This window comes from Chaetura pelagica, unplaced genomic scaffold, assembly GCF_000747805.2.
Source record: "Chaetura pelagica isolate M959 unplaced genomic scaffold, ChaPel_1.0 scaffold503, whole genome shotgun sequence".
Lineage (NCBI taxonomy): Eukaryota > Metazoa > Chordata > Aves > Apodiformes > Apodidae > Chaetura > Chaetura pelagica.
The window spans coordinates 31,896-42,731 of record NW_009952807.1 but is presented as its reverse complement, the minus strand read 5'-3'; the positions used below and the strand labels follow the sequence as shown (position 1 = coordinate 42,731).

The 10,836-nt window shown below is 40.8% G+C and overlaps 1 protein-coding gene across 1 annotated transcript in view; it reads right to left on the bottom strand.

Annotated features, from left to right (window-relative positions):
* LOC104386417 (contactin-associated protein-like 2) overlaps nt 1–10,836 on the bottom strand; it is a gene marked incomplete at its 5' end in the record, with an annotated part of 120,189 nt that overhangs the window by 83,473 nt on the left and 25,880 nt on the right. Inside the window, 2 exons of the mRNA XM_009995027.1 lie at nt 473–606; nt 2,102–2,347. Coding sequence (XP_009993329.1) covers nt 473–606; nt 2,102–2,347 — 380 coding nt within the window. The remainder of the gene's footprint in view (nt 1–472; nt 607–2,101; nt 2,348–10,836) is intronic.

Genomic DNA, 10,836 nt, shown 5'->3' with positions numbered 1-10,836 from the left:
CGATTTCACTGGACTGCATGGTAAATTTAAGTTTAAAGACATCCTCATTTGCAGACTCAGGGCTTACAGCATGATATTTAGCTGTCCCTGCATCAGACTCTACTGCCATTTAAGATGCTATAGTGTATCTCTCCTGGTTTCCAGCTGCTGCTGCAGAATAGTGCAGGTTTATCCTAAGTCCCCTGTTATCTATCAGCCCAGATGTCTCGGATGCCCTCGAACATCTACAGTGACACCTGTATTAGCCCAGCTGTCATCACACTAGAATGAGAATTCAGAACGACATGACTTGATGCAATAGAGGGAGAAAGCAATTTTTTGTTAACTCTTAGGAGTGTGATCTGCAAGCAGAAACTCATCTGCTGTACTTCCTCTTTCCTAAACTGCACTAACATCTTTAGAAAGATGGAGACCATCAAGAAACAAAATGCTACAAGCCATAAGTAAGGGAACCAACTAACATACAACTTACCTGCAGCACTATGTCCCGTCCATTCCGTGTGATGTTCACAGTATGGGGCTGTCCATTAGCCATGTTTCTGTGGTCAACATCAATGTTATATGGCTCTTTGGTGCCTCCCAGGTTGTACCGAATTTGCAGATTCCCTAGTGAAAGAAATATGAAAAGCACCCTCAGGTATATTGATCTTTATTCACTTGCTATCTGCCCCTCTTTATTTCCACATGCAACTGTTACCATTTTGCACTCAAACTGCTCTCAAGAGCTGGTCTCTGCAGAAGGAGAAAAGTTAGTGTTTGAGATTATAAAGCTACTGGGCTGAAAACTGCTTCTAGTTTGTAACCCTGAACTGTGACAATGACCAGCATCTCAAGACCAAATTGTTTGTAAACACTGGAGATTGCAAACCAAAAAACCGGAGTTATGTCTTGAACAATATGGATAATTGGTACAAAACTGAGCACATCAAGTGGCACTTTATTGTTGAGATTATTATGCTTGCTGCATTAAAACTCTTTCAAGTTACACAAAGCATAATGTTTCCTTAAGAATAAACCATGGGTATGCATCAAATAAAGGCAAAATTAAAACAAATTAACACTGACACATAATCTACACTTGTTCTTCTCTTCGTATTTAATTGTTGTTTACTGGTGACTGTGTGGACTTCCATGGAAATTTATAAATACATGGTGAAATGAAAAGCTCTGGTTATATTGTTAGAAAAGTATAGTCAAAAGTGGTAAACTGATATTCATGACATACTGCCAGATAGATTTTTCTTTACGAAACAAAGGTGAAGTGTCTTCTCATAAAATTTTCATATTTGATTAAAAGGAAGGCTGTTTGGAAAAGGAAATGCAGACCCCATTATTGATCAAAATCAGAAATATTCTGGTCCAAACAAGCAGACCTAGACGTTTATAAGTATAATCTAGATGTCTGAAGTGGGATTTCTCTCACTCACCTTCTTTCTTTCTGAGGAAGGGAAAGAAGTGAGTGGCATGTGGAATATGCATATTAATTTATCCCATAAAAGAGAATGGTAGTAATGTCTTCCTAATTATGCTTTTCTTGGGGCACTAAGGCACTATTTTGAATAAAAGAATATTCCATTTATATACAGTTTTAATACTGTAACAGTAAATGGTCTATATCCTTCACCCACCTATAACCTTCACCCACCATCAAAGTGTTTATGATTTTATATACTAAGCTGTATCATATGTTACAACCTGAAGGGGTGTCCAGATTTACAGAACAGTACATTACACTTTCCACTGACTACTGACAGTATTGTTGTGAGTTCAGCAATTGAGATGCCTACATGTGGCTGCCTACTTGTCCCTTCCATAATGCTAGTTCATGGCATGGATCTGACTGTTACAGCAGTGTTTTTGTTTAGTTTTTCCCCCCATTTTATTTTAAGAGGGAGGGTTGCCTGATGAAACCCCACTAAACCGAACAGTTACACCAGTCCAAAATCTAGTACGGCACAATACAAGTTCAGGTCCCATGTACCTTCCTCTTACATGCCAAGGGTGAAGAGACTTTCTCATTAGTCCAGAGTTCTGCTGAACATCAACCTGATGTTATTATCAATTGTGTCTCCAGTGGAGAAAGATCAGAGCAGTTGCTTACCAGATGGCTTGACAAGCACAGCCATGAAGTCCTGGGTGTAGGAGCTGATGTACAATAAGACGCAAGGGGACTTGGTGGTACTGAAGCTGAAGCTGAGCTCTTCTTTATTCAAGTTGAGGTCAGGTGCTGTGATCTCAGGATCTGTTGAACTCAAAAGTGTTCGGCTAACTAAATCTTTCATGCTAGTCCCTGGGGAGTGGAAGTTGTAACGAAGCCACATTCCCTCTTCAAAAAATGCTCCAACATCTTGAACATAAGAGAGGGAAAAAACCAAAACAAAACATATTACTGTTGACTTGGTCAGTACTAATCTGTGCATGTTTGTACTGCAACATTTAATTATTGTTGACAATATTTAGGTCAAAAGACTCACTATTTTCCAATGAGAATGAAAAGGACAGTCTCCATTTTATTGGTGGGTACCTCGATTCACAAAGCAAAGATTTCCTCTGGGTCAAGCAAGAGATCTATGAATGTATCTCATATCAGTACTACAGACTGGAAAAACAATCCTTTAGATTTATTCTCATTGAAGTCTTGCAGTAGACAATTCTCCAAAGGATATACAACAAAGATAGATTGAAAGCACACAGTATGCAAATACTGTCAAGGAAAAGGGAAACCAGCAATTTTGAGCAGCAAATTTGAGTGGATTTGGAAGGACCTCATAAAGGCATGATGGTAATTCCAGCACCTGAAAAGTCTGAAATAGAATCCGTGCTAGAAAGTTATCCACTGCTAGCACAATCCTTCATGAGAAATGCTTATCTAGGATGCTCTTACAGGAGATAAAATTAACTGTGAAGCTTAAATCAGTGGGGAAGGACACAAGAGATACCTGAACTGTAGCTCCCAGGAGACACTACCCAGACCAAGTTTTCAAACTGAATTGAGACAAAACGTCATGTTTCAACTCTCCTGACAGAAAATAAAATTACTTTTGGCAGAATTAATACATTCAACTGAAAAAGCATTGCTATTACTTCTCATGGTGATGCAGTCCTGCCCATCTCTTAACATTAAAACCGTAATTCAAGGCTGACATTCTTCCAGCAAAGGCTGACTTTGACAACTTCCCAGGGGACTCATGGCACAGTTGCCTACCATTGGTAGTGTATAACCTACCAAATCTATTGGGGATTGCTAGACTGGCTTCCTCTGGCAGTCATTTATTTAGCGACGTTGTGGTCCTGGAGAGCCATTGCTGTTTGGGACAACATATTAAAAGGACATTTTTAAAATACATGGGAACTTAATTAAGTGGTGGACTGTTCAGTGGATAAGGAACTGGCTGGCTGGTCATGTCCAGAGGGTGATGGTCGATGGCTCAATGTCCAGATGGAAAATAGTGACAAGTCGTGTCCCTCAGGGGTCCATACTGTCACCAGTGTTGTTTAATGTCTTCCTTAATGATATTGACAGTGGCATTGAGAGCACCCTCAGCAAGTTTGCTGATGACACCAAGCTGGGTGGTGCAGATGATATGCCAGAGGGACAGGATTCCAACCAGAGGGACCTGGACAAGCTAGAGAAGTGGGCCCAGCGGAACCTCATGAGGTTCAATGAGGCCAAGTGCAATGTCCTGCACCTGGGCCAAAAGACAAGAAGACAGGTAAAATTATAATAGACTTTACTGATGTAAAACATTCTCCAGAATGTAGCTAAATCTAGTGCTGGAAAAGCTCTGTGTTCTCCTGTTACCATATAAAAATTCTCCAAAACTCAAAATATCATACTCACTATCACTGTGTGGCCATATAAAACATGGAATAAAGTTGTGGTCCAGAGATGCTAGAAATAATTTGACCATGCTGATAGATTTATAACTGTCATTTTACAGGAGAAATCTTAAATCACCCTGAAACAGTTATGGGACAGGCAATTCAATTTAACAACCACATTTTACAGTGGTCTCAAGTACTCCTGGATTAAAAGTGAAGGACCCTACCTATCCTGGAGATGTTTTCCCAAATTGCTATGCCTTCTGCCATTTACCACAGTGTTGAAAAGCAGCATTAGCAATTACAAATCAAAAGCAGTACATACTGTAGCTCAAAGTATTGGCATGCCTTTTATTTTAGGAGTTATCTTCGGACTGCCTGCTGCTATGCTTGCCCAGGGCCTCACACCTGTGAATAATGGGGCTTTCAGTCCCAACTTCAGCACTGCCCAAGGGCTGAACTGGAATGCATGTGATGCATTTTTCCAGAGCTGTAAAGGTTATGAATTACTACTTTAGATGATCACTGCTACAATGAAAGCTTTAAGTACATGGTGCTCTCTGAAGGGGTAAGCCTTTTTTTTTTTTTTCCAAATGGGTTTCATGACAGAGCACAGAATGTTCTGTACATTTAAGCTGATTTGTGCTGAGAAAGCAATTTTCAGTATAGCTTCCTTTTACAGGTGCACAAGCTATTGTAATGAGCCTTGAAATTCTCCTCACATGCACACCACCTCTTTCAAGAGAATGGATAAGAGGAAGGTTCACTTTGGTTGTCTGACTGTATTGGGCCCTCAACAGGAAGATATTGAACCCCTTCAAGTTCCAGCTCAGCAAAGAGGCTGATGCACATGACTATGCTCTTTATTGAATGAAGCTGAAGTCCTTGCAGCAGGGCTGCAAAGTGCTCAGCAATTCACAGCAACAGGCTGTTCAAACTACTAGGAAATACTGGAAAAAGCTAAAAGATAATTTCCTCTACATTGAGCACAGCTATCAGATGACTTGGAAATGCTGAGGGCTGATCAATTAAAAAAATATCTACTTGGAGGTCACAAGCATATATCATCTTCCTGGAGCTCTGAGAGAAGGAATATCCAAGTCCTGCACTCAGGAAACCATTTAAGCTACCTGAATAAAGTGGTTAAACTGTAGCACAAAATTTGGTGCTGGAATGTGGCAGACGTTTCTATGCACCTCCCTCTGCTTTTTTTGGTAACATTTCAAACACTATCTGAAGAGATGAGTCTTGGGAGATCAATCATAAGGCGTAGTGAAGGCTTCCTCTACAAACTGCCCTTTTGAGGCAGAAACCTCTGGGAAATGAAGGTGGCGGTAACAGATGAGTTTCCTTTAGAAAGCACTGTCTATTCCTATACGAATATGCAGTGCAGTTGCCTTCTGTTGACAGACTTTGCACATGCATACAGTTTGGGCTTGCTTTGTAGAGGAACCCAGAACAGGAATTGTGGATCATTAGAAATTATTTTATGGAGCACAATGCATATCCCCAGCTTGAACTGCACATATTTTACAAAACGGTCCAGCTGCAGTTGGAAGAGGGGTGGAGCAGAAGCTGATCTGAAACTTCCACACAAAATACACGTGCCCAGAACTGACAAACTTACTTGGAAGGTTACAATTCTTTGGTCACCTCTTCAGTCTCCCCCTTCCCACCATGCTACTTTTATTTTTGTATGCTCTCATTCTGTCTGGGATCAGGAGTTTTGACAGACTGGGAGAAAAAGCCAAATAACAACAAACACACCAGTTTCTCTCACCAAAAAATCCACCATATCATGGTACTTTTGGGCCAGTGTTTTAGACTTAATAAAATGTAAGTAGGAACCTGATGCTCCTTTGACATCAGTGAAATGTCACTATTGGTTCTTGTTTTCTCAGGCAGTTGTAACAATTCTGGAAGGGACACATGCAGTCACACCCAGATCTTGCCTTCCTTCTCCATTACTTTTTCCTCACCTTGGAAAAGCACTGCAAGCACAGCACAGGTGTGGCCGAACATAGCTTACGCAAGCTTTTCTATCTGCAGCCGTATATACAGAAGATACAGATCAGGATTTATGGCAATTGGGTTGGTTCTGCACTGACAGTTGTGATAGGAATGTTACCAGGGATTGTAATGAATCAAGTGCAAGATGTTACTCCTAATAGATGAAGAAGAAACAGATCTGTGGAGCTACCAAAAAAACACTCACCACCCAAAAAACCCAGCCAATTTCAACAGAGGAATTTTTCAAGAGTGGCACTGTAAGGGATAGAATCCACTTTCTGCAGCTATCCCTGTGTCACGTCAGCCATCTCACATTTTTCCAGGAGAACTCAAGACCTGGCTGGTATCACCTTTTATCTCGAAGCCCTAAATGCCTCCTTGGCCCTGCTCAGATTTAGTAAATTAAAAGTATTACTCTGTGACACTGCTTGCCAGTGTTCAACGCTGCCTTTCCTGAACAGAGTTCTGGATGCAATGAACAGCATTTTCAAAATCCTAAGCATGGACAATCACAGGTGGCATCCTAACACTCAATGCATGTACAAAGACTGTCAGGGCAATGTAGGGAGTTGCACAAAGTCTCTTTCCCAATGCATAATTTTCTTTCCTTGATTTCTCACATAGTCTTGATTTCTCATATAGTTCTGAATATTGAATCTCATTTAACTAGAGCTTGCTTGTCTGGCTTGTGGCTAAATATCTGCTACTGGCTGAAAGTGCAGCCACTTCCAGACTGTGGTCACAAAGATTAAGACTGTTTGCTGAGACACATCTTGGCCATAGGGCATCAGTAAAGGGTCAGAATCTTACAGCTGTTGATCTGGGAAAGAAGTTACTTTGAGTGCTCTGAAGATGAGAATGCTTATCAGTTATCTGGTTAGCTCACTTCACTTTTTATTCTACCTTCAGGCTCACAGTACTCAGCTTGTGAAACCCAGAAGTGTAGATTTAAAGGTTTTTGTGATTAATCCTCAAGTCTCATATTCTGGCTGCCATTACTGTAGTAATTGTGATGAATTTTCTATGCATGGAGCAAAATACCAAAATAGAGCAATTGCTTTTTGGCATTAAGAGAACACAAACCCACTGAAGGATTGCTTCTTCTATACAAATGTATCAGTAGTCAGTAGAAAGAAAACTTTCTCAAACAAGTGAACACCAGAATCAGGAGTATGTCAAATAATGTGCATCGGTGAAACTACGGGGCCTGATCATAAATCCACGCAGTTTCTCACTATCTTCAGTAGAACAGGATGAGTGCCATATAAGATGGGGTTAAACCACTTGATTCATTACACCTTCAAGCCTCCCTAGTCAATGTCTCCAGGTAGATTCTGCCCAGAAGCAGTCTGGCATACCTAAGCCAGGCTGAGCTCTGAACCCTTCTTTTTCTTCTTTTGCAACAGGCTGCCCAGGGAGGTTGTGGAGGCTCCTTCTCTGGAGACATTCAAAACCCACCTGGATGAGTTCCTGTGTGATGTGCTCTAGGTGACCCTGCTCTGGCAGGGGGGTTGGACTGGATGATCTTTCGAGGTCCCTTCCAACCCCTAGGATTCTGTGATTCTGTAATTCTGTAATAGCCCTGAAAAGCAAGTGCCTTTTATTCTACCTTGCTATACCTGGACAGAACTGTACATGCTACGTAAAGCATAAAAATGTTGGGAAAGTCACAGCTGCGGTTCATTCTGCCCTGATATGGTATTATATAGATTTTTCAATAGCTACAGCCATTTGAACTGAAGTCTAGGACAGCAGGCTCAGAACACGGGAATGGCAACCTGTGCTGTGCATTCTCTGCTTAACCTCGATGAAAAGCCAGCTCCCTTTCTAATGGAAATATCCATAATGATTAAACACTAACCATCAAATAAAACAGAATGTATAAAGAAAAATGTGATTTCAAAGGTACAACAGATCAGATTTCATTATTTTCTGCCAGGTAGTCTTTGCAGTTGCTCTCAAGGTAACTTCAGAGAAAAACTTGTTGCTTTGCAAGAGCCATTTGATGACTGCACGGTATTCAGAGTGACAACTTTGCAGGGTGAGATCTTGTGCTTGTGTTGGTTTGGTGGTTTTGGCAGCGATTAGAAGCTGAGAAGCTCCCCCTGCTCCAAACCCAGCCAAGGAGCCATTAGAAGGACAACAGATGCACTCCTTTGATTAACATACGAAAGAACTGAGATAAGAGCTGAGTAGTGTGAGGAGTTAAGAAAAGAAGAGCTGAACTGCAGAGGCAGTGAGGAAGAAGGTGCTCTTAGCAGAAGTTTCCCTGCAACCCATGGTGAGACGGCACCTGTCCCCTTGCATCCATGGAGGAACGTGGTGGAACGTTCCCTGAAGGCGCCAGGAGGGATGAACTTGGCCAGTGCATTTGGATTTTGTGGCCAGTGGATATGCTGCCAGTGGGCTCTGATTATGCAGCTTTGGTGGACCCCAGCGCCCCTACCCCCCGGTGCCGCTGGGGAGAAGGAGGAATAGAAACTGGGAACAAAGGGATTTGGGCCCGGGAAGACGGGAGGAGTGGGGTAACATCTGCAAGCCCTGCTCTGTGTGTGTCTGTGTCCTGTGTGTGTGTGATTAGTGTGAAATTAAGTTATTATTTTTTCCCCAAGTTGAGTCTGTTTTGCCTGTGACCTTAATTGGTGAAGAGCCCTCCTCGTCCTTTGTCCTGAACATGAGCTTTGTCCTCCTCATCCCAGGGTGTGTGTGTGAGAGAGGAGTTGTGTTGAGCAGCCGTGGGGCTGTGCCTTTGTTGTCATGTTAGGCCCAAACCCCGACAGATAGAGCTTCAATTCCTTCCTGTACCACAGGTATCCATTCTAAAAATGCGCAGTTTCTTGCTTCTCTCATTATCTTGTTTACTTTCTGCACTAGAATAATAAAAACATTTTCTTGCATCATAAAGCTATTGTAAGGATAACTAAATTATCAGCTTGTGAGGTGCTAATACTACTCAAATAGCATAGAGCACACAGGAGTTTACTGTGAGAACATCAATATCTCAGTTGCCTTTGCATAGGCAGCAGCCCTCAGCAGCAGCTCTACTCATCTTTCATAAAATATCTGCATTCAGTGAGCAATGACATCAGAGCAGGCCTATTATAGTTAGCTGACAAAGAAATGGAAACTTCATCACATTTTCTGAGCTAAGACTTAGTATTTTTTATCTTCTTACCCTGATTTATTTGCTTTGCTTATACAGAATAAAAAAATCTTTGCATTTTATAGTTTATTATGGATGGTATGTGGGCTAGCAAGTTCAGTGTATAATCAAGTTGATATCTCTTAGAGATATGTAAGTAGAATGGGGAAGGATTGTTTTGCTTTAAAAAGGAAAAAAAAAAATCCAATAAAATAATTCTTGCAACTTAAATGAAATGCAATTTTGAAGGCACTGAAGCTCAACTATGCATGTTTAATAAGACAGTATTGACAGAACAGCAGAATGGAATAGCTTTACAGAGTATGTATTTTTTGAGTATATATATATTAGCTCAATTGAGGCTAAGATCCAAGTCCTGAAGTTTTGTCTACAGGTAGGAAAACCTGACTGCAGCATTCAGACTTAGCAGACTGGGAACACAGCATTCCCAAGCCAAGGAAAATTTCTGATGTAACTTTTGGTTAACAGATCACAATCATGTTGTATATAGCAGATTTTTTTTTTGGGATGGGAGGAAATGTTACCTTGTTTTTCCAGGTTCTTGGATTATGAGCAACGAAAACTAAGCTGTTTGTTACCTTAAACCACTCGTACAATCACCTCCCTATTACAGCAAAACAATGAAACGTATTTGCAACAAGCAAAATGAAGGGAACTGAATGGGTATAACAAGAGCAAAATTTGGAAACAATCAAATGTCAGTCTAAGAGTCTGTGGGAGGGTGCAGAGCTGCTTCACCCATGTGCAGTAGCACCAGATCAGGTTTGGTTTTTTTGCACCCACTCAGGCTAGTAAAAAACCAATTTTTCTCTACGAGGCAGAGAAGTGAGCAAGAACGGAAGGAAACCCGACCATGGTGATACTACTGTAAGTGCTTTAAGTGTTCATGCAAATACAAAAACAAACATGAAGAAGTTCAGTTTGGGCACTGGCATAAGGATTTCAGTAATTCTGCACAGAAACTGGGAATCTCTGGATTTACCCTTCCAGCACACCTGACGGCACGAGTCACAGCACAAGCTATTTTTTTTTTTTTCCCACAATCTCTTGGTGGTGGGCAATTTCTTTTCCTACTACTGTTGATCCACAGCACCTCAATGACCAAAGAAGGAATGCTTTCTCCCTGAAGGATCCTCTGCAGACATTTCAGCTTTTGACCTTCACTCTTTTTGTTCAAAGGAAAAAAAAATAATTATTTTTTTTTTAAAGAACAAAAATCCAAACAATTGTTTTCTCAGAAGCTTTTATGATGATAGGACAGCTGTGAGAGAAAACAAAAACCAAAAAAACAAACAAAAAAAGAGAATTTATGTTTAGGCAAGGGACAAGAAAAGGTCAGAAAGCAATCTGTAAGACTGTAGAAATACTGCAGCTATTCCTTACAAAAATTTCTCTGAGCAGTGAAAGAAGTGAAGCCAATTACATATGCCCCAAATACAAAACAAAAATAAAGCTAAAGTAAATGTCAGACTGCATTTTTGCACTTTTTCTGTCCTTGTAAAGAACTAGTGTAATTTCCAGTCCAGTACCAAATCAATCATGCTGTGATCTGCTGCTAATAAGGCTGAAGCTGCTGCTAGTAAGACTGGAGACATTGTCAGTCATCAGTCAGTGGCTCTACAGATGGATTTCATGTGCAAAAGAATCCACAATGTGTGAGGCCTATTTTATTGAGAGATGTGTTTATTAGTTATGAAGCAACGTATAGTGATTACCTACAGTAATTATAGAGGGTTTTGGTTTTTTTTGTTTGTTTGTGTTTTTTTCCCCTATCACTTCTTCTGCTAGGAGTTTCAGTATGTGACCCACCCCGAAAAGTTTACCATAAGGTATATATTTAT